Consider the following 25564-nt stretch of genomic DNA (forward strand, 5'->3'; position numbering starts at 1 on the left):
AAAAACAATTTTTTGAAAAAAGAAAATATATCAAAATACAAAATTCTTGATTCTTTGGATGGACCATCCAAGAATTACAGATTTGTATATTGAACACTATTCCTTTAACAACTGGTTAAGGCATTCTTCAAAAAAGGTTTTCATTCACCAAAGAAATACCATGAGTGATTTTGAGATTCTACTGTATAACAAGTTTTTTTTTCCAAATTAAAAAAAACATTTAACTTTATAATTTATGCTGACTATGCAGTTTTCTAGATCAATAACTTTTTTTTAAATGATGACAATCTCTGCTTGTTATACCTTAGAGAAGCCTACTTTAAAGAGGAAATATGTTCAATGCTTATGTTTTAGAATTTGAAAAAAAAAATAAAAACTTGAGAGGATCAATTTAATGAATTTTCAAAACAGAACTTTAAATGATAATTATTTCACTGATTTTCTTTTAGTGTTATGAATGCATATGACAATCATGGGTATGTGACTATGACTAATGCCTATTTAGTCAACTGGCAGCAGGGATAGACAATGCCAGGATTAGTTATATATTTGACTCTCCTAATCTTAACATCATCAATATTTTTTAAATGATAATATGACTTACTTTTCTCAACTGCCCATTACAGAGCTCTTTTAAAATACAGAACATTTTAAGCTGATCTTAGTGTCAAAGAAGGAATTTGTTTCTAATTTAAATGTAGAATGCTTTTTTAGTCTGAGTTGGAAGAACCAAATACATAGCCCTATGGGGAAGATTTGCCTGTGTCTTTCCATTAAAAAACAAAACAAAACAACACCCAACTTATTGAAAAGTAGTGTTGACAGATTTCAGTCCCCTTTGGTTTACATGGATTCAGGCTTCCATGAAGAACTTTTGAGGATTGGGACAACATGGCAACAACTTAAGATTTTTTACTAAAATATGAAATGGTTGAAGAAAATAAAACTTACATAGGAAAATCATATGTATTACAAATTCAAAATTAATTAAAACAATGTTTATGAATGTAAGGCATACATAAAGCAGATGTGTCAAAACAATATAAATTTTGTTTATATTTAAATAAGATTTTAAAATCTTTTATCAAGTATTTCAATATAGTTGGAATTTGTGGTGTAATAGGCTTCTAATTAGCTTAAAACAAAAGGAATCTGATCCAATAAGTATTTAATAATCATGTACTACGCTTAATATCTTATGTTAGGGACTAAGAATGCAAAGCCTAGAATGAAAGCAAGAGCTTGCTTTCAAGGACTTTATACTCTACTGAGGAGATAGAGGTAATAGAAAAGGTAAAGACACAAATGATCATTTGAGGAGGGAAAAAAATAAGAAAGAGAATCAGGAAAAGCTTCCAACAGGAGGAGTTACTAGAGCTGAAATTATGAAGGAGAGACAACAAGCAAATAAGTATATACAAAAACAATATATCTGAGATGCAGGTAAGAAAGGGACTAAGAATAAAGAGAATTGGGAAAGGCTTTTGCAGAAGCTGAGACTGTATCTGAGACCTGAAGGAATTAAAAAAATCTAAAAAGCAGAGAGATCAGGATAAAGAGTGTTTAGGGCTAGGGGACAGCCAGTAAAAATGACTGGAGTTAGGAGAGGGAGTCTTCTGCAAGGAATAGCAAGTAGGCCAGTGTCTCGAGATCAGAATATATGGAAGGGTGTAAGGTTTAAGAGTGGAAATTATGGCCTCAGACACCTCCCAGCTGTGTGACCCTGGGCAAGTCACTTGACCCCCATTACCTAGCCCTTACCACTCTTCTGCCTTATTGGCTCCAAGACGGAAGGTAAGGGTTTAAAAAAAAAGAGTGTAAAAGTAAAAAAAAAGGTGCTCAATTATGAAGGGCGTTAAAAGTTAAACAAATAATTACTCAATAATTGTTAGTGATATATTTTTTTTAATTGAAGATTAAGAGATGAGAAGATGTCAAAAAAAGCATGAGACTAGTCTGAAAACTATTATAAGACAACTTGAATTTGATCCCAGTAATAAGTCTGGAATGGATTATTAAATGAATAATTCACAAGCATCCAGAAAAGGAAAAAATGATTAGAAAAACAAATAGCATGTTTCATCAAAAACTGACCATTCCAGAACTATCTCATTTTTTTTCAGACAAAGTTACTAAAATAGTATATCATGGAAATGTTGTAGATATAGGCTGAGCATTTTATAGATTATCACTTAATATATTGGTTGGAGTGAAATGATCTCAATAATAATAGTTGAAATTCAGAACTACCAAATGGCTGGACTCAAAGAATATAAATATTAATGGTTCTATAATGACTTGGAAGGAAGTTCACAATGAAGTACCCCAAGAATGCTTAGCCCTATGCCTGGAACAAAGTAGGTATTTGTTGTTGTTCAGTTGTCCAACTCTTCAATACCTCATATAAAGTTTTCTTGGCAAAGAGAATAGAGTGGTTTGCCATTTTTCTTCTCCAAAGAATCAAGGTAAACAGAAGTTAAGTGATTTGCTCAGGCTCACACAACTAATGAGTGTCAGAAGGCCAAATTAGAACTGAGTTCTTCTTAACTGCTGACCCTGTATTGAGCCACCTAGATGTCAAAGAGACCTTTACTAAATTCTTGTTGATTAATCAACATTTTCATCAATGTGAATAAGGGGATGACCAGAAACAAGGAAATTTGAAGTTTGAAGAAATGCATCAGAAGAGGAGCAAATGGAACTTCACAACATGGAATTACATCCAGGCTCAAAAGCAATTGGAGGAGAAAATCCAAAGTTCTTATCTGAGACTCTTTGGAGCTGGGTGGGAGAATTACAAATCTCTAAATCCTTTGCTTGAACAAAAGAAGATCTCAATTCTCAAATGAAACCAATCTTTGGGATAAAGATTCTCTTTTTCCCATAGGGGAACCCAGAACTTATTTCTGAAAAGATTTCCTAGGTCAAACCCTCAAAAGCTATATAGGAAAGAAAATCTTAGGGACTTCCTCTTCCCTCTGTCCTTTCCTTACTCTTTCAACAACCTTATACCCAATTAAATTAGATATCTTGATTTATGATAGAACTTGAATCAGAGTCTATGTGTTAGGAGGGGAACTTCAAATCCATCAGTTAAGAAATGAGGCTGAAGGGGAAAAGACTTACCCTTTAGTCTAGACTGACTGACTCCATTGGTAACAGCTCAGCTTAGAAAAAGGAGGAAGTGTCACATAGTATTCAATCCCCAATAGCTGAAGATTAGTTCCTTCCTTTTCAAAGTCCCCCTTGCTATTACATCAATAACATAAAGGCAGAAATTGTATGCTTAACAAATTTTCAGGTGACATAGCTGTGAAAGATAGTTAAAATAATGGAAAACAGTAAGGATTAAAAAATATTTTTAGACTGATCTCCAGGGGTGGAGCCAAGGGGTAAATCAGAGCAGCTCCCTGTCCTCCCTGACCAAGATTAATGAATACAGGAGTGAAAGAACCAAGAAAGAGACAGAGTGAAACAACTTTCAAGAAAAGAAAAACTCAAAAGGTAGGCAGAGAACATTTGGGGCACTGGGGTAAGAGGAGAATAGAGCCAGCAAGAGGCTATAGCAAGGAGGAAAGAGCAAGCCAAGAGCAAGTCATCCCCCTCCCCTCCCCTCCGACCCCATATCTGCTGTCTTAGGTTTGGAACCTAAAGCCCAAGCCAACATTCAGATGCTGAGATCCTGCCTTGGCAAACAGTAGTATGAGCCAACCTACACCCCTTGAAATTTCAAATCTGTGTAGAAGTCCAGAGTCCCATCCCAGAGCAGTCTGGGCTGAAGGGGGCTGATCCTTGTAGGCCCAGGGAGAAGCAGGAATCACAGTCTGAGTTTGGGATGAGGATATAGTTCATACTTTGGGGTGAGGACATATTTCACAGCCCCACCCCCCACCCCCCCTTGTCCAAAAACTAAGGACAGAGCTCCAAGACAGGGCAATCAAAGATGTGCTTGATTGGATCAAGTATACAGTGAGACCAAAAAATTGAGCCTAAGCCTGGGGCTAGAATTTGATAAAAAATATTTTTATAGGCTAGAACAGGGATTAGTAAACAACAAAGTATAGGTCAAATCCAGACTAATGCCTATTTTTATATGGCTAGCTAGTTAAGAATGGTTTTAAAAAATGTGAAAACCATTCTGAACTCATTTCATTACAAAATACATGGAGGGCTAGATGGATCCTATGAATAGGGTTCTCTATCCACTGAGCCACTTAGCTCCCCTTACATTGATGCATTTTCATGAATGACTCTCGCAAACCATGTTGGTTACATTAAAAAGTGGCTCATATTTCATAATCCAGGCCCATATATTTGTGAGGTTCTGTTGTCTAATGTCAGTGACATTGCAATATCAGATCACAATATTCTTTCTCCAGATTTTGGGATGGAGAGAGATTTTGCAATCATGTTACAATGGTTCATGAGAATGCTTCATGAAATTCTGTGATTGATGGTTGGCATCTACCATATACGATGAATATTAATTAACTTATTAAAATATAAACTGTTTTATAATATAAATAATTAATCTTTATTAAGCTGCCTATTTATGATATAAAAGACAAAGTGAAATTTGTCATTAACAGAAAATGAAAGACTCCCCCTCCTGCTGAGATTCATTATCACCTTGTAATGGAGAAACCCAGTATTTTGACAGTTTTTTTTCTTTCCATAAGCAAGTGAAGATTGAAATGTAAAAGTCTTGAACCTAATAAATGTTTTGTGCTAACTACCCTTCTGCTCTTGGTTCCTTCACTGACAATATTTTATAATCATTTCATAATGTACTTCAAAACCCCTTTCATTTGTACTGTAATTCTTATTCAAAAACGATTTTACAAAATAATGAACTCCAGTTCTGACATATGTATATGAGAATAGAAACAAAAATTTAAATAGTATTATGAACCATTTTAAACTTATTAACAATTTCCACAAAAGGACAATTTTCCTTAGAATTTAATTAATCTTGATCTAAATAAAATTGTAATGGTAACTACCTCATTTCAGATTAGTAACAGTTATATGATGTTAAAGGCTCTGCATACTAGAAATTTAGGTGATAATAATTTAGGTGATTTCTTTGTATTTTTCCCACCAAAGTTTCAACTAGACTTGTTATAAAGTTACTCTCTTTCTCAGTGTTATCTCTCTGGGCATCTCTCAGTCCAAAGTATTTCATCATAATATTAGGTGTTTTCCTAGTATTATCATTTCAGCAGTATAAATGTCTAAATTAGTGGAAGAGAAGAATCTTGTATTTGGGTCAGGGTGTACTCCTACACGCCTTTCCTGGAGTGAGCAGGCCATATTTAGTCCTCTATATGATTGCCAATACTAATTCCCTTTTTCATCTTTTAGATTCTTGACCATTTGTTTATCTACAGGCTTTTCTCCCCTCCTAATCATTTGATAGCTTGGCTGGTATGGTACTAAAAATAAGTAAATTAATTTGGCTAACATTATCATCTTTAAGTCATTATCATTTCCATAAAACCCATCCACTATCCTATACAAAGGTATAGGAACTGGAGATGAAAGGGAACCAGATTCTTGTAGTTACCCGAGTTCACAAGCTTGGAGTTATTCTCTAATCCTCTAGCTCACTCTATAAATAGCCAAGTCTTATCTATTTTACCACCAAAAAAAAAAAAAATCTTTCTAATGATGTGGCCATTATCTCAATTGAGGCCATATAACTTCTTCCCTGAATTATTATAATAGTCAGCTAAGATGGTCTCCCTGGCTCAAGTCTGTCTCCTCCTTCCCCAATCTATCCTTCATGTTATCCTGAAAGCCTTGGTCTGACAATATCACTTAATAAACTCCAGTGGCTCCTTCTCTGGGACCAAATATGAACTCCTTAGTTTGGCATTTAAAGTCTTTTAAAACCTTGTTCCAACCTTACATATCATATTCCCCTTTATAGATTTGGTGGTCCAGCAAACCTAATCTTGCTGTTTCTTACATATGCCATTCATCTCCTACCTCTAAGCTTTTGTTTACAGTGTCTTCCATGAATACTCTCATCATATTCTTGGCACACCTAGTTTCCTTCAGAGCTTGGTTCAAATGGTACATTTTATATAAAGCTTCTCCTAATCCTCCTAGTTGCTAGTGCTCCCTCCCCCATTACTTTGAATATAACTTATTCAATATATATTTGTATGTATATATATTGTCAAACCCTAACTCACAACAGAGAAGTCAGGAGCCCCAAATCAGAATAAACCAGAAGAGTCAAGAGTCTATAAATTGCATCTTTAACTGGATAAGACAGAGGAATGTGTTCATTGAGACACCAAGGGTACCAAACAAAGTATGAATGCTGAATAATCATCACAGCAGAGGGGCTTTTAAAGCTAAGAACCTCAAAGGGGAAGGGAAGAAAGGTGAACACAAAGCACAAAGCAGGGTAAATGACATCATGAATATAAAAGTGATCGGTTACAGAGTTGAGGCCTAGGGACCAACAGGATTAGTTGGAAATTTGGTAATGGGGTTTAGCAACCAATTCCCTCTTTTCTTGTGGAACAAAAAAAAAGTTCATTATTGGAGTCATGCCACAAGACAGCAGTCCAGACTTTTGGACAGCAAACCAGACATCCTTGAAGGACAGCCTGGTGGCTAAAAGTATCAGGAACTCTCTTTCTTTCTCACATAGTTCTCCAAGATCAGAAAACATTCCTTGTGTTGGGAAAAGAACAATGATTAGCAAGAGAGTTGGCTTTCTAAACTTAACCCATTACAGACCAGTTAAATTCTGAATGAAGTTCCAAAACACAAAGCCTAATATTACTTAAGCAGTTAAAGGAAGTAGGAAAGAGCAAGGCTTTGGTCCTCAACTTGTGGGTGTGATTGTTCAAAGCCTCCTCTAAAATGGGAGTTCTACTAAAGGAGTGGCAGAATTAAATTAGTTTTTATATTATTGTTTCTCCTCATATAATTTAAGCTCTGTAAAATCTAGATTTGAACCCTAGACTTCAATCCCCTGAAGTCTTGGTATTTTGCAGAATTCCCTATAATCTCACCTGAGTCTCCACCTGGGCGAGATCACAAGGAGTCTGGCAGCAACTCCTACTCCTACTCTTTTTCTTCCATTGCAATGATGTAGTGGGTAAGCTAAGCTTGGAGGTTTTGAATGGGCTAATCAGGCCCTAGGCACGTGTTTTTTTCTATTTTGTATTTTCCTTATTCCTTGATTTCTAATAGTCTTTAATAAACCTCTTAAAATATATTTCTATTACTAGAGACTAAATTTAATTTTTATAGTTTTGGCAACCACAAGATTTGGATGAGAACTTCTCAAATTTTTTTTTTTTAAAGATAGCCTAGATAATTTTTTTAAGCCACATCTCCTGCCAAGGCTTTTCAGCAAAGCTGATTCTTGAGCTCCTTCTGACCTTCTTGACCAAGATTGCTCACCTGGTCCTAGCCCTGCCCACCCGGCTCTTGCTGCCTTTTCTTGCCTCCATTCATCCTCTCCAGACCTGCTCCACCCAGATTGCTCTCCCAATCCCTACCTGCCCCTGCCTAGCCCCAGATGATCTCCAGCCTCCAAACCAGATAGCTCATTGCCCCAGGCCCAGCCCCAGGACCCAGGCTGCTGGTAACTGCCCCTTCTGTCTTCAGAATCAAAAACCAGCTGGTAAAAATGGGGGTGGGGAGAAAGGTGATCTTTCCTTAGGCTACAATTAGCTTCCATGTGGCAAGGGACCACAGGAGGGACAACAAAGAGAAGGAAAAGACTTCTCCAAACAGGAAGCTACAAGTCTGGCATATTCTATGAGAGAGCAGTGCATTTGCTAGCTAAAAGAATGTTTTTTTCACGACTGCACTGATTCTTTTATTTATCTCACCTGAGATTCAGGAGAGTATTTTATCTCCCTGCAACTCTTTGGCCCAATTTGAGATTCCTAAAACCCAACCTCACTGGGGTGGGGTGGGGGGGAGGCACAGCTCAGTGGCTCAGTGGATTGAGAGCCAGGCCTAGAGACGGGAGGTCTTGGGTTAAAATCTGGCCTCAGACACTTCCTGGCTATGTGACCCTAGGCAAGTCACTTGAACCCCATTGCCTACCCCTTACCAATTTTCTGCCTTCTGACAATAGCCATCTAAATGGATAAAAAAAAAGAACTTTAAAGAGACTGGAAGTTATATTTTTAAGGCATTTCAAACTCTAATGTTTTATTAAAAACCTCTGTATTTTATTGCATTTTGCTGATTGTTTTAAGATTTAATTTTGTTGATTTAAGTTCCTATATTAATACATACAATATTATTCTGTTACACTGTTCTTTATAAAAACTACTGGATTTTAACTACTGTTATATTCTGTTGTTTTCCCCCTATAACTACACTGAACAAATATTATTGAATAAGCCCATATAAAAACAGCTTTTTTCTATTTTTGACTTTGTAAATTGTCACATATAGGATGGGAAGACTTTATAAAAACTAGTTAAAATTGTATAACAACCTTTGGAAAATTTAATGAGCTAAATATCTCAAATTGATTTTAAGGGGTCTTTTAGACATGATTTTTTTCCCCCAACAACTCTGATAAGGTCCATTTTAGTAGCTGAAGTGAAATACAATTATAATCCCCACCTCCCACATTTATAAAAATGTGAATGGATGGGACATCACAGTCACATAGCAAAGTACCTGGGAAGTTAATCCCAGGGCATGGTACCCCTGACTCCCAAAAGAGGAGCATATCTCTCTCATTTATAACTCCTCAGCTCACTTTACCCAACATCAACAGTACAGAAATTTGGGTTTTTCCTAGACTCCTCTGACACATTTTTTAATGATATCTAGATTTCTTGATGATGTTATAGACCCAAATAAGTTTTACTTTGTTTAAAAATATGTTTGCCAAGGTTGAAACATTGCTACACCTGAAAAACTTGTGACAAGTATCCATTTTCTTTAAATGTAATACAGCCGACTCATGTAAAAAATGATAGTGGTTTTTGTTTGCTATTGTTATTAATTTGGGCTATTGAAAATTTTGGGGATATTGATACCTACATATTTATACTACTGTTCTTTATAAAAAAAAAGTTTTACTTTATAAAAATAATTTGCTTATACTCACAGTGGATCATGGCCAGGTATGAAGAGGAACTGGATCTCATTTTTGGTGAGAAACCTTGTGTTCTACATCTCCTTAGCTGACAGAGTGTGTCAATGATTATAAGCTATATTTTTTAATTAAAAAACTCTTTTATTATTATATTTTGCTTGCATGTGCAATATACTATTTCAGTTTTTTATTTTTTCTCTCCTTTTTATATTTGAAAAGCACGTCACCAGTATTAAGATTTTCTTTAACTTTTTTGATTTGCAGTAATATTAATTTAAAATATATTTGCTACAATGCCAATGCATGCCCCAAAAGCTTGAGACTGGAAAAGTGATGCTACTAATTGTTTAAAAAAAAATTATAAGACTTTGCTTAATGATTCTGTCTGATTCCAAGACAAGATATACAAAAGAGCCACTGCACAGGGCCAAAGAAGCACGAAGCTAAACCTGAATTGTGCCAAAAGAGCACACAGGTCAAAAAAGAAGAAACCAATCCTGATGGGGTTGATGAAAATTCTAAGCCAATAAAAAGGACTTGAACCTAGCAGGTTGCGACTCTTAACGTACGTTAAGACATAGGCCTTCCTTGTATCCACACTCTTCATGAAAATACTTACAGACAAGTACCAAAATTTGGCTCCTACCTGGCTCCTATAATCTAGTCCCATTTCTGTTTTTCATAATGTGGCAATTTTCTGTAGTCCTGGCCACTGACTGGGAAAATGCTTAATTCCTTATATCATTTTAATTGGGCCCGGATTCAAGGACCTGTTATAGATTTATTTTTCCTTTACTTGGAATTTTTACACATATGACTCTGATTGTCTATATTCCATCCAGAAATTTTTTTATTTGGATTTTTAAAAATGTTTTTAATTTCTCTTGCCAATTGATTTATATACCTCACAACTCAGCCATGCATCCCTAAGTGATTCCTGTGTTTTTCAATCACCCTCTTTGGGAGGGGGGGGGAAGTGGGGGGGGATTTAAAATTATTATTATTTTAAATTGCAAAGTTGAAATTCCTTGAGAGAGTAATCTTAGGTTAAGAAACATGCTAGCTCTCCAAATCCAGAAAGTGAACTGTTTGGAGAAGACACCATGAAGATGCCTCCACAGACCATATGAGAAGATCCAGAGTGAACTCTGGGATGTGGTGATCTAAACTGTGTGGGGTTTGTATGTATACTTTCATGCCAAAGGGGACTTCCCCCTAACTGGCTTTTTGTCAATGCGTCTAGCAATTATTGGTTTTGTTCTCTTTTCCTCTTATCCTCAAATTATTGTAATTTCAAAGTTGGTATGTTTATAAGACTCAGCGGAGAGACTAGTCTTCCTCGGGCCTCAGGAGGAGTAAGTAAAATGGAGATTTGAACCCTAGACTTAAATCATCAGAAGTCCTTGGTATTTCGCAGAATTTCCTATAATCTCGCCTGAGTCTCCACCTGGGCAAGATCACAAGGAGTATTTAACTGGCAGCAACACCTACTCTTCCTCTTCCATTGCAATGATGTAGTGGGTAAGCTAAGCACGGGGATTCTGAATGGGCTAATCAGCCCTAGGCACGTGGTTTTTCTATTTTGTATTTTCCTAATTCCTTGATTTCTAATAATCTTTAATAAACCTCTTAAAATATAATATTTCTATTACTAGAGACTAAATTTAATTTTTGTAGCTCCAACAGAATAGGGCTAACTTTGTCACTGAATCCCCAAACCCTTACACATATCAGGACATAATGTTTCTTAAGAGACTGACTTTCAATACCATGGGCATTCTCTGCAATGATGCAGGGTGCAAGATATTTTGCTAGTCCATTCTGCGATATTCTAATCCATGTCCTTAAACATACACATTTGGTACAGAGTATTCCCAATGTGCCACAGGTATTCAAGTTTTCCTGACAAGATAAAGATATTAATGGAACCCATAGTCTATCTATCCACTATTTCTCACTCTTTCCAAGTAAATTTTCTCATCTTCTTTTATGATCACGTATTTCTTTGATAGCATTTTTTAAATCACATTTCTCCTCCTCAAGTCTACAATAATTCTTTTAATGCAGTTTAGGTGAGTCTTCCTTTATAATCTTTGTAATTTTTCATCAACTTTCATCAATGGCATTCTTAAAGAAAGATATTGGAAGGGAATAGGATTTTTTCAAATATTACTTATCACAATTTTGCAATAAAAAAACTAACTGAAAAACGAGTCAAAGATTATACAAAATTGCACTATGCTTATTTTTGATAATATTTTTAAAGTACATTTTATGTAGTCAAACAAAACTTTACCTTAAAGACACTATTTTTTAATAATCTAGGGATGACACACACACACATATATATATATATGTCAAGATTCTTGGTCCTCTGATCCTTAACATCAAGTGAAGCATAAAAGATGAATACTCACCAAAGATTTTTCCCACTAACATGAAAGAGATTCAGTATAGAGGACAAGTCAAAAAGGGGAAATGAAGTTCTAGAGCTACCTCAGTCTGTAGATAATATTTTGCTTGTACCATACTCCAGAATAAAGTAGAACTGCCTAATAAGAACTCTAATTACTCAAAAAATCCAACGTATCTACACAAGGAAAAAAACACCAAAATGAAGATTGTTTATTAAGTTTGTGTCTCAGTATGTTTACACATACACATACATATGTACATATGTATACTGAACTAATACTGAAAATGGAAATGAGTTGAGGTTCAGAACTGAAAAGGAAGGTTTGCTACACTACAGTCTCTTAATGATACTAAGTTCACCTTCCCCCTCATAATTATTCTAATGGTGGCACTAAATATCAAATGGTTCACTATATTTTTGCTGCTTCTGGTGTAATTTTGATTAGCCCAGTAACTTTTGATAAAGTCCAGAATTTTGATGTTAAGTGAAAATAAAAGTCATTATGAATGATATGAAAAGGAAAAACATAAATTTACTTATTTCATCAAAAGAATTAAAATAGAATTATAGCATTTCAATGCCAGACCAAGAAATTAAGAATACTTGGTATTAAAAAAAAAACATTATCAAGTAAAAATAATTGGGGTACTCAAGCATTAAAGTTATTATTTGGTTAAAATACACATTCACCATTCTTCACTACACCATTATAGAACGTGATGTTGCACTCTTAAATGCTTATCAGATTGTAAAGAGCCAAATTACATTTTAAAAAAACCATAAGAAAAATAAGCAATCATACCTTAATTTGTGCAAATGGTCTTTCATAACCTCCAACATAAAGAAGGCCAACATTCTGGGGAAGCAGCCTACAATTTAAAAAATAATCATTTTCTTATCAACATTTCTGAAAAATAGGTACTGAAGTAAAACTAATATCTATGTTACTTTCATGTAATGATAAAATTAGCCAAAGAAGCATTCTGGCATTTCAGAAAATGGTAGGTTAAAGAAGACATTTGCTAAAAAGAAAACCTATATAGAGAGCACTTAGACATAAAAATAATTCTAGTAAAATCACACTCTGTGTGGAAAGGGGGAAAGGTAAAAGGAATTGTTTTTTTAATTTCGAATTCTCCAAACTGTACAAATATTAAAGCAAGATTTTACTAATATATATCATCACAAGAGGCAATTTGTTAAAATATTGTTAATACTGTTAAATATTTGTCATCTTTGACTCTTTCCCTTCTTTGATCTCCTATATAAAAGAAGTAACCAAGTCCTACTGGATTCTTCTTTCATAACCTTGTTTCTGTACCTTCTTTGCATTATAGCCAATACTAACGTAGTTCAAATTGTCATGATGCCACCTCTGGATTACTTTAATAATGTTCTAACTGATTCTCCTTTAATTTTATCTAACACAAACACTATAGAGAATTTAATTAATCATATTAAAATAATATCTTCATCCTGTATCACTTTATTGCTTAGAAAACTTAAAACCACTCTCTCTTACTTTTAGGATCAGGTTCAATTTCCTTACCTTGGTAGTAAAAAATTTTTATACTCCAGTTGTAATTTATTATTCTACCTTATGTGGTACTACTACCCTATAAAAATCCTCCACAGTAAACAAGTTGTTCCCTTTCCTATCTCAAACATTTATATTTTCTCCTTTACACCCTAGTATTTGTTGATATCTGTATATACTAGATCCCCAACAAATATAATTTCCTTGAAGGTAAGGATTGTTTTGATTTTTGTCTCAGCTTTTAGCAGAATTTCTATCTAGCACATGGTAGTTACTTAATAATGCTTGCTGAATTTTCCCTGAAAAGGTTGTGCTCACTTCTAACCTTTTGCTCATGTTTCCACAGATAAAAACCTTAGCAATGACTAATTCTAATTCTTGATAGTACTATTTGTATATGTATTATTTTCCAAATCAAATATTGGTAATTGATCATAGTCTTGTATGTTATTTTTGTCTTGTCTTGTATTTTTCTTTATTTACTTGCATATCTTGTCTCTCCAAAAACAACAGACATTTCTCAAGGGCAGTCTGACATATTTCTTGAATACTTCAAAGGACTATGCTCAAAAAAGGTATTCAATAAACATTTCTTAAAATTAATCAAACGAACAGGATTCATGACACTAACAGAAGAAGGATTCCCTATAGATTCCTCCAGATGTTTCTGTTTGCATTTGACTTTGTATTGATTGTATCAAGCCACAAGAACACTAAAGGTTTCATCAGTGAGAACCATGGCAATACTGAAGAGATTAGCTTAACAATCTATAGTGTGGAGTGGAGTGGGTTTGGGGTAGGGTGAGGAGAGAAACAGGTAAATTAAAAAGTACATACTGCCTAGATTATAAAATGCACTTGCATGGTCAACCTACTGAGTTGCATAAGTACGTATATCTGGGACAAAAATTACGAATACACAACAAATTGGGCCCAGAACTGAAAAGATGAAGAAAAAGGGCTATATTGCATTTGAGAAAATACATTATACTTTCAGTGAACCCTGACACAAAAACCTATCTTTATAATACCAACATTCCTTCATTGATACTATATTACTAAATATAGAACATCACAACCTCTGAAGAATAAAAAAATGGATGAATCAAATAGCAATGGAGAGTTGCAAGGAGGTTATACAGATGTTATATCATATTACTAATGACTACTTATATACAAGAAGTAGAAAAGAGATAAAATATCAAGAAAATGGATGGTGTCTATCAGTGAGATTATTATCCACCTAAATAACAGGAATAGTAATACAGAAACTGAAGCAGTTATTAAGCATGTATTAAATGCCTACTATGTACTAAGCACTGTGATAAGTGATGAGTATACAAATACAAAAGACAATCGCTATTCTTGAGGAGCTCTTAGTCTAATGGAGGCAACAACACAAAACCATGCATGTACAAACAAGATATATTCAGGGCAAACTAGAGATAAATGACATAAGGAACGTACTAGCATGAAATGGTATCAATAAAAGTTTCCCTTAGAAGTCTTGGGATTTTAGCTGGGATTTGAAGGAAGCCAGAGAAGAGAAAATAAGTCAGAAGTTCTAGCATGGGGGAAAGCCAGTGAAAATGAATATAGAAAGGAGAAAGATCTTATGCATAGAACAACAAGGAAGTCAGTGTCACTTGATAATAGTTATCAGAAATCCCCTAAAATCACATACCAAGTAACATATTTTCATGTGAAATTAGGTAAAACCCATATAGAGTATACATTATAATGAAGTAATGAAATCAAAGAAAACAGAGAAGGGGAGACAATTACTTACTACAGGAGCACATATATACAAAATATTTAAGTAAACCTTTTTGTCAAAATAATTTTAAGCTAGACAACCTAATTTAAGAGATTTTACAACCAAAGAGGTTATTTATCTGACTTGAATATCAAAGAATGGTTTCACACTTTCTCTGGTTGCAATTCTAGTTCTTACAATTCTTTCCTCAGTTACTGAAGTGAACAAATGAGGACAGTATTATGCACTGAAAAGAAATAGATCATTTGGTATATATTCTCTCAACTCTCTCCTCTTCTCCAAAAGTTTTTAAAGCAATTTTACCTATTATTTTCTGCCCCCACCCCCTTTTTTTTGATCTCAGAGGAATACTTTGCTTCTATGCCAAGTGAAGGCAATTTTTGTGCTCTTAACACTTCTCCGAGTCATGGCACTAGCAATTATCAATTTTCCTTCATGGATGAATCTACAATCATTCTTATGTCATTGGCTCCTCCTCATTTGCTTACAAATCCTCTTAGATCTACTTTCATCTTTTCCTCTAACTCTCTAACTCCTCTAAGCTCATCTTGCTAATTCATTTCATTGCCAAACATTTTGTACTTCTATTTCTTCTACTCATTTATCCTTCAAAACCCTTTGTAATCAGACATATTCCCACTGCAATAATGAAATTGTTTTCTCAGATTCATCTATGACTGGTGACTATATTATCACTAAGTTTAAATTAAAATACTTTTCTTCAGTATTCAAACTTCTTAAAATTTCTCTGCAGCTTTTGATACTTCTGACCATCCTCTTTCAAATAGTAAGATGGAAAATGCCACAGTCATGCAATATGGGATGACAAATAAAAAACAGTTTATGAAAAATTTAAATATCTTACATATTTATTGAAAATTTAAATTTGATGTTAGATATGTTGGGTACTTAATTATTTCCTTTAAAAAAAGTTTGTGAATGGCCTCATAATCTCTTTTTAAGGTAAAATTAGTCATTGTTTGTAGACTTGGAAACTTGAAAAAAAAAGAAAAAAATCAAGAAATTGAGAATTTGACAGATATATCCTAATTACTATCACAACCTGGTAGAAAATATGTCAATGATATGTTTCATAATATTTTCCCACACAAGTTGTGAACCTTAGAACTATGTTTTCTACATTGTGAGAACATCTATATGCATCCTGTAATTTTCAAATTTTGTGCATCTTCATTCATGTCATTTTTATTCCTTTATTACACATTGAGTTAACACTGGCAAGTGACTGGGCTCTCATAAGCAATATAATTTGAAGACTTAATAACTCTTTAGAAAAACTGGTATCTAACCTACATTCCCATTTTTGAAAATGTAGCCTGTTACTATTTGAAAAAATACTAATATATTCAAAATGGTATGTTTGAGGTTACAAAATTATTGTGAGGTAGCTCAGTGGATTAAAAACCAGGCCTAGAGATTGGGGAGGTACTGGCTTCAAATCTGGCCTCAGACATTTCCTGTTGTGTGACCTTGGGCTATTGCCAGCTTTACTACCCTTCTGCCTTATAATCTAAGGTGGAAGGAAAATGTTACTGTGTAGGCAATAAATATGACAGTACCTCAAGAATTCATTCCTTTCATCAAAAAAAAAAAGTAAATCTAGCTCTTTGGAAAAACCATATACTACATTTCAGAAAATAAAATGAAACAAATATTAATATATTTGTATACCATAGAAACAAGAAAATCCCATAGTAGTACCTGGAAAAATTTATAAACATAGGAAAAATCAAGTTAAGAATAAGAGTGACTTTAAATCAAAATAAACCCTTCACAAATATTGCAGTGAATGTAGAAAAATGGGGGCACTAATATACTGTGGTGGAACTGTGAACTGATCCAACCATTTTGGTGAACAATTTGGAACTATGCCCAAAGAATTATTACTCTTTGACCCAGAAATACCACTATTAGGTCTATTTCCCAATAGTATCTGGAAAAAGGAAAAATATATGTGTTCTGAAATATTAATAGCAGCTATCTTTATGGCGGGACAAAGAAGTAGGAATTGAAGGGATGCCCATTGCTTTGTATATTCCATTTCAATTATTTTAAACTAAGGACATAATAGCTTCAGCTTTTGTTCTGCTTGTAGATCACTAAAACATTTTTTCCTATAAATTTGGGTTATAAATTTCTTTTAACCCTAAAGATAAGATTCACACTTTTCAAATTTTTCCTTACTTAATTTCATGTTGTTAGTTTCAATATGCTAGCTATTCCTTCCAGATTTCTATTATTCACAAATAAGCATACCTTGTGTATTTTTAAGAGAAGCAAATCATTCTTAAAAAAACTAATAAGCATTAAAATAATTTTAAAAATTAAGCAAGATCTTGTATTTGATACATTTTAAAGACAACTATAAAGAAAGAGTCTACTATTAAAAACTGTTCAGTATAACAGGTTGAGATTTTCACAATGCTCCTACTTGTGGAAATTTAACAACTTCATCAGTAAATCATTTGTGGTATCTGCTTACTATTAGAAAAGATGAGATAGTTCAGGGGGATAGAATGTGGAAGTTGGAGTCAAGAAGATCCAAAATCCTGCCTAAGACACTTACCCTAGGCAATTTAACTAACCATCCCATGTCTAAGATTCTTCATCTTAAAAACAAGGCTAATTTTTGTAAGAATTAAATAAGTTAACACATCACATCAATGTGCAAATCTTAACATGTAGTATTAACATTAGCTATTATTATTTTCATCATTTTTAATCATGTCTTTTCAATGAATGATTATTAAAAAGAGATTGGTCTAATAATCCATACAGGAAAACTAAATGGATGAAAAATTCCTACTGCTCAAACAATGGTATATAGTTGGTGAATCAATACACATATGCTATCTTAACAATAGATTAAGACCAGAGTTGGAAGAAGATAGGATTAGGGATTAGACTCCATTTGGGAAATGGTAGAAAATATAAAGCCAAGTTTGATAAAAAAAAAAAATCAAATTAAAAAGCACATCCTCTTTTTTTTTTTTAAAGTAAAACATTCTAGTGATACTGTATGGTTGTGGATTTCAGAATGACACAATCTAAGAATCAAAGTTATAGGCATCTTAAAAGAAAATGGAGAAAGATGACTATACAAGAAGTGGTGGAAGAACATAATTCAGAAAACATATAACCAAAAAAAAGGGCAATGATAATTGGTGGAAAGCTATGAACACTAAGATTACTAGCTATAATACTCTATTTTGAAATATTAAAAATAACTATCTGTGATATTTTAATATTCTAAGTCTATGAAGTATATGCTGTTAACTAGTAATAATGATGGTAACAATTAAATCTTTTGTAAATTTAAGGCAGGATATTCCGACATTATAATTAATTTCAATTTAAAAAGTGATATACTTTTTGAAACAGGGTAATATACAGGTATAGTACTGTGGAGAGTGGCAATCCTTAATGTATAGTCATAAATCAGGTATTTGAAGAAGAACGAATATAGGTGAATAGATACCTACTTAGTTTCTTTTCCATTAAATTATTGGCAAACGTTTATTCTTTAGAATAATTAAGGGCCCCGAATCTTCAGAGGATTAAAGTTGTTAGGGAATAGTCTTTGGAGTAAATGTAATATGGTGAAAATATAGAATTAATGGAGATGGACACAAAGGTTTCTATAAAAAAATTGAGAAAGTAAAATGGAACTATATTAATAGTGGATATATTTGATGTTCCCAATCTTGAAAGACCATTAATTACATTTATAGCTGATAATAATAGGAAATACAAATACCTGGAATCTATGTAGAAATAATTTTGAAATGGAGCTATAATTATTCTAAAAGGAAAGTTGATTTGTTATTGATTGTACTGCTTGTGGTTTTAAACATAAAGAGAGCAGACTAAAAAATGAGTTTTTAAGTATAATATCATTAAGCACATAAAGATCAATGACTAGACTTCTACCTAATGATCCCAAGAATTATTTTTTTCCTTACTTCCAGCAAATCAAAAAAGTGGCCATGACATGCTGGTATTAATATTAAATCTGAAATAATCATTCCATTCGTGAATTCTTATCTCTCTGGATATGACACAATCCTTAGACTTCTGTATGGTATGTTTTCAGACTAAATGGTAAAAAAAAAATCTTTTAAATTACTTTCATTCTTATGATTTTATTCTATATAAAAGCCTTCTAATTTAATATTAAGAATCAGGATGTAATAGTTTAAAAACCAAATAGTTTCTGTGCTAAGGAAATCTGAATAACATTCTATGTCTTAGTTTTGTCTATTTTTTTATTGGACAAAAATATCTTCTTTTCAGATGGGTCAGAATTTTACACTAGAGTCTTCTTCCTTTTCCAGTGAGAAAATGTAGTAACATTATGTTAAGAAGTAATTCATGACAGAAAAAGAAGCACAAAAGATACTCCAGAGACTGGAGACAGAGAAACTTAATGTGGTCTTGATGTAATTCAGAACTCATTTTTTCAAACTAAATTACAGCTCTAAGTCACATGTTACTAGCTGTTTCAATAATAGTTATGATCAATCAAAAAGAAAAATGCATTAGAGATTCCTATATTCCTTATTAAAAAGGAAGGTAGAATTACTTCATATCTGATTTTTTTTCAGAGCAATTTAAATGAGACCTATTGTGTATAGCAATAGAACTCTACAGAATGAAACTCTGATTGACACATGGATTATAAAAACCAAAATGAAATCAATGGCCAAAATGTCTTGTTCATGTAATTTTCATTACATTAGCCTCTTCTTTACTATTATTATAAGTTTGAACACCACTTTTGAAATATAAATTCCTGAAGGAATCTTTTCTTTGATGTATAAAATATCATGACCATAGAATTTTAGGGTTTTTTTTTTAACTGGCAAATAAATATTTGCTATCTTTGCTTTTTAAAAATTTATTCCTTATATATATTATAAACCTCTATCGATAATGGCATAAATCGCATCCATACTATTTAGAAACAGAAACAGTTCAACATGAACCTGCTTATATACTTCAGTCATAATATCCTTTTGTTCAAGGAGATTGGATAGGCTATATCTTTAAAGATGTTGCATAAATATTTAATTTAATTGATTAAATTATGCTAAAGAATCAGGACTAATATCTTAACTTACTTTGTGCTTTCATTTGAAAGGTTTAGTCTGAAAGAACTCACAGCTTATTATATAATGTCTATAATAATTCTTAGAATTACCTTACATCTAAAATGAACTGACTACCATGTTATTTTGTTTTAATTATTTTATTACTAATTAAATTATCCTTGAGATGTCTAGGCAAATTCATATAAAACTGATACAAAAATGTTAAATGATTTAAACTTAATAATTAAACTACTACAATCTGTTCTAAACATTAAAAACCTAATTTCAGGTCCTAAAGCAAATGGGTAATAATAAGGAGACATGAGGTGCCCACAAGTGAGGGGCCTTCTGATGATATTAGGAAAAGCTATATATAATATGCTCAAATTGCCACAACACCTATGATACAAAATTACAAACAGAATTGAAATAGCACTCTAAATTTGCATTTTGTAAAAACTTATGTAAAAGGCTTCATATTGTAATATTTATTGGGAAAAGATGGGGAGGATATGAAGAACAGGGGATAAGGAAGGTTTGTAGCAGGAAATGGAGGAGTTGAAGGGAGAGAGGGAATATTGCTCAGTGAGGCAAAGGAGAGAGATGCCCCCTGCCAAGAGGCAGCAGCAGATAAGGAATGTTTGTCTTTGAATAACTGAACTGATGTTCAGCTCCTTCTATACCCCAGAAAAGATAGTCCACTTATCTGACTGCGAATTCAAATAAGATAAAGTTTAACAAACAGTTTAGATTGGAGAGGTATCAGGAAAGAGGGCGAGTGATGTCCCTAAATAAGGTTGGAGTTTTTCTCAGCTTCAGAGCTGAGGCCAGGCCTCACAGGCTGGTAGAGGGTTTCTCCCCCTCCTGTCTACTCTATATCTATTCTAGTTTTGTCAAATTGAGAATCTTAGCAGTAGACAGCAAGCAACAAGAAAGTCTGACCTTCAGAGCTAGTTGGGCCTGAATCTTCGGACTGAACCTAGTAGAGGCACTCCACTCCAGATGGGGCTGAACAAGCTCCTCCCACTTCCAACACCAGGAAGGAAGTAGAACCAACAGGAAGGAAGTGCTAGTCACAAGACCCAACTGCCACTCCCAGTTGCCCCTTCCCCAACCAACTGTCAGTCTTGACAATTTCTTCTCTTTTGATATTCCCACTGTTGTTTATTCCAACATAGTAGCAGAAAGTTCAGAACTTATTTCTAGTTTCCTTTCCACAATATTCCATATGTGAAGTAAAATTTAATTATTTCTACTGAATGGGATTATGCTTAATGAATAAACACAAAATATTCTTCAATTGATAGATTCTATTAAGTGATTAACATGAACTCTGGAAGCAAGTTACAGACCATGTCACCTTTCAAAGGGTATTTTCCAATAAAAGCGTGAAAAAATAGCCACATTATGTTTTGTCTTTTTTCCTTACAACTTAACTCTAGGTTTTCAGATGAAAGTCAAGTAGTATATGAAAAATGGAATTAAATAAGAATAACAAATTATAATCTTTTCTAACAAAAATAATAAAAAATTCCAAAAATAAACAAAAAACCCTTTCTAAAGCCACAATACCCTATGGAAAGAGTTCATATCTATCTCTTATTGATTCTTGTAAGAAAGAAGGAACAGTGAATCAAATGTTGAACTGGAAAATAGCACAACATCTTGGGTCTTTTTCTTCATCTGTCATATAAAGAAGTTAAATTAGATTATCTCTGGGGTCCCTTCCAAATTCAGATCTATAATCTAAAGATCTTCTAAAATCAGGGTTCAAAATACCCCTTCTGTCATTTGATACTGATATAACTATAGTTAAGACACTTAATTTTTGTCTCAGGTACTCAGGTACAGATGGTTACATAGGTTTAAATTTTTCCAAATATTGATCCTAGCTAGAGAATGTTCCCCACCATAGAAAATGTTCAAGATGTATCTCAAATACACATTTCCAACACTTCATTCTCAACAAATAACACCACATCTTGCAGTATGAGAGGCAACACAGTATAGTGTTTGCAGTGTTGCACCAGAAACCAGGAAAATATGGGTTCAAATCCTGGCTCATATATTTACTGGTTGTATGAACCTGGGCTAAATTTCGAAGTTTCAGTTTCCTCATCTATAAAATGGGAATAATAGCATCTAACATATTAGTTGTCAGGGAAAATAAGATAACCTTTATGAAGCTCTGGGTAAAAGTTAAAGCACTACATAAATGGCAGCTGATAACATCTTTGTCACTGTTATCTTTGTCATCATCATCATCATTCTTACTCATCATCATCACCATCATCAAACTATTTTACTAAATCTAGGACCAAACCAAGTAATTTTTTCTGAGGGAGGAAAAAAGTACAATAGTGTCCATAGCAATTCTGAAGCAAGGAATGAACAAAAAACCACGAATTTAAGAGGTGGAAGGAGACTCAGTGGCTCTATAATTCAGTCTAAAAATTAAAAGAACCCCTTCTATAACATATCCAACAAGTGGTCATCAAGCCTCTTGCCTGAAAACCTTTAAGGTTTTCAGGATCTCAGGACCTCTCAAAGCAAGTCATTCCACTTCTGAATAGTTTTAATTTTTAGGAAGCTTTTCCTGATGCCAATTTTAGTCTTTTTTTTTTTGTAATTTTTGTCATGCTTTTCTGTTCAGTATTCTCTCCTCCTAGTGAATATTTCCAGTATTTACAAGTATGCCTCATCACGCATCCTTTTGTTCTCCTCTAAACATTCCTGAAATTGTCAATGTCCTTCTTAAAATTTGATATCCAGAATTGAATCCCCTATTACAGGTGAAGTTTGATAAAAGCAGTGTATAGAGGAACTATCAATTCTCTCTTCCCAAAAGCTATACCACTCTATCATAACCCAAGACTTCATGTCCTTTTTTACTATAACATACTGCTCACTCATGTTGAATTTGAAACCCAATAAAACTCCCAATTCTTTCTTAGAAGATAGAACTTTCTAATCAAGATTTCCTTATCTTTTAATTGTGAAGCTGATTGTCCAAACTTAATTCTCTATGATATCTGGTTTGCTTGTGTTTGTGTTTATAACAGTAATGTGAATTCTTATTCTTTAAGGGGGACATGGTATCAAATAGTTTATCTATACTGTGAAGGGAGCTGGTATAACAATTAAAACAAGAGCCTAGGCAGTGTGGCAAAATGGAAAGAGTGTTGGACTTGAAATCAGAAGAAACTTGGATTTTTAACTTAGATACTAAACACTGGGCATGAGAAAAGTTAATATCATTGAGCTGTGACTTCATTTTTGAATTTGGAAGAATAATATTTTTATTATCTGCCTCATGGGATTGTTATGATGAAAGTACTTCATAATCCTTAAAAACACAATAAAAATGTAAACTACTTACAATAAAAATGTAAACTTCTTAGCACTAGATAGTTCATAAAAATATTTTATACTTTAAATCACTATATAAATGTTGGATACATATAATATACTCTTCTGTACTATAAATTATCAATGTTTCAGGGATTCGGAAGTTTAAAAGAAAAAGTTTTTAAAATTCAATCACTTTCAATTTATATAAATCTTCTATGCTGAGATTAGTTTCTTGAGGTATAGCCAGTCCAGTATTTTCCCACTAATCACCACATAAAAGATTCTTTCTTTATCATGGTTTTCCACCTTCTAAGAAACAGAGTAAAAGGGAAGAGAAGGAAGGTAAAAAGAAGGTATTTCAAATGTAAGGGAGGTTAGATTTCTACTTTAATGTGACCCTAATTTGCATAGTTCCCCTCCTTTTCAAAAACTTGAATATGGGGTACAACTGAGTAGCTCAGTGGATTAAAGCCAGGCCTACAGTGGGGAGGTCCTGGGTTCAAATCTGGATCTAGACACTTCCCAGCTGTGTGACCCTGGGCAAGTGACTTAACCCCCATTGCCTAGACCTTATCACTCTTAGGCCTTAGAATCAGTATACAGTATTGATTCTAAGATGGAAGGTAAAGGTTTTAAAAAAATTTATTATGGGTAGTTATGAATTTCCCTACTCAAAGTAAGATTTAGATTATATGTCATTCAAATGTTTAGGCTTACTATTTGTTTAGGAATATTTGGAAAATCTAATTTCTTTGGTATTAGACTACATTGTTTTCACATTTAATACAATAAAACAACTTCTAACATCTCACAAATATTTCTGTTACTGCATAAAATATAAATGGTTTAATCTTAACCCTTTATGAAACTGCTCTTTTGTATTTACCTTTTAATGCTTCTATTCTCTATTTACATGTCAGTTTCTATAGAGTTCTGGTCTTTTCATCAGGAATGGTTAGAAGTTCTCTATTTTATTAAAGGTCTCTTTTTTTTTTCTCTGTAGGATTACATTAATTTTTGTTAAGGAAATTATTCTTGATTTTAAGCTTAGATTGCTTTGCCTTTAGAAAGATCATATTCTAAACTCTCTGCTCCCTTATGCTGGTGGCTACATCTTGTGTGTGATCCTTACTGTGCAACTTTGGTCCTTGAATTTTTCTGGCTACTTTTTCTTTAACCTGGGAGATTTGCATTTTGGCTCTAACATTTTGGGAGTTTTTATTTGTTTTTGGCTTTTTTTCCCCCCTCAGAAGATGACTAGTAGAGTCTTTCAATTTTTATTTTGTCCTCTGGTTCTAGGCAATCTGGGCAGTTTTTTTTTTTTTTTGTATTTCTGGGCTTTGGGGGGGCAGGGAGTTGCATGGCTTTCTGGTAGTCCAATGATTATTTTCTTTTTCTTTAAAACTCCTACCTTCTGTCTTAGAATCAATACTTGGTAATGTTTTCCAAGGCAGAAGAGTGGTAAAGGCCAAGCAATTTCTGTTAAGTGTCCTGCTCAGGGTTACACAGCTAGCAAGTATCTGAGGTCAAATTTAAAACCGGGACCTTCTGTCTCCAGGCTTAGTGCTCTACTCATGAAGCCACCTAGCTGCCCATAGAACAATGATTCTTAAATTATGTCTCTCTGATCTATTTAATAAATCGATGTTTTTAATGAGGTCTCTCAAATTTTATTTTTTTCAACATTTTGCTTTTAATATTTTTGATACATCATTAAGTCATTAGCTCCTACTGAATCCATTCCAATTTTCAAGGAGTTATTTTCTTAGGTAAAAGTTTTATATTTCTTATTCCAACCTGTTGATTCTCTTTTCATCTTTCTTTCCTTTCCCTACTTTTTCTTTTACTGCTCTCATTTTACTTTTTAAAGTCATTTTTAGCTCTTAGAAATACTGTTACTTTAATTCTTTTAGGAATTCTGCTTGGACTTGTGTCCAAGCTTCATTTTTTTTCTTTTAAGCTATACTTTGAGATTTTTTCCCCCCTAGTTATCCTCCTCTTAGAGGTTTCAATATTGAGCTTCCTTCCCTGTTGTAATAATAGGTCTTTATGCTTGGATTCTTTTTTGTTTATTAGATCATTCTTCTAGCCTATTCTTAACTCTGGACTTTATGTTACTGCTGATATCTGCAAACTTGGGGGGGGGGGGAATGTCTGATTGGAGCTTCTGTCCTTTTGCATCCATCTGTTACTTTCACAGCTCCAGCTGGTGGCCTAAAAACTTTCAGTGCTCCCAAAGTAACGTGAACCAGGGTAAAGTACATTCACTGTCCTCCTG

General features: G+C 33.5%; 1 protein-coding gene across 4 annotated transcripts in view; it reads right to left on the reverse strand.

Moving 5' to 3' along the window:
• The window catches only part of RNGTT (RNA guanylyltransferase and 5'-phosphatase), a 331943-nt gene that overhangs the window by 50995 nt on the left and 255384 nt on the right, over positions 1 to 25564 (reverse strand). For 3 of the 4 annotated variants that reach the window (XM_007484310.3, XM_056818579.1, XM_001376428.4), the window contains one exon: positions 12313 to 12379. The exons of the other annotated variant lie outside the window; for it this stretch is intronic. In XM_007484310.3, the coding sequence (XP_007484372.1) occupies positions 12313 to 12379 (67 nt within the window). The remainder of the gene's footprint in view (positions 1 to 12312; positions 12380 to 25564) is intronic. 4 annotated transcript variants of the gene reach the window in all.

Source organism: Monodelphis domestica, chromosome 2 (assembly GCF_027887165.1).
Source record: "Monodelphis domestica isolate mMonDom1 chromosome 2, mMonDom1.pri, whole genome shotgun sequence".
NCBI lineage: Eukaryota > Metazoa > Chordata > Mammalia > Didelphimorphia > Didelphidae > Monodelphis > Monodelphis domestica.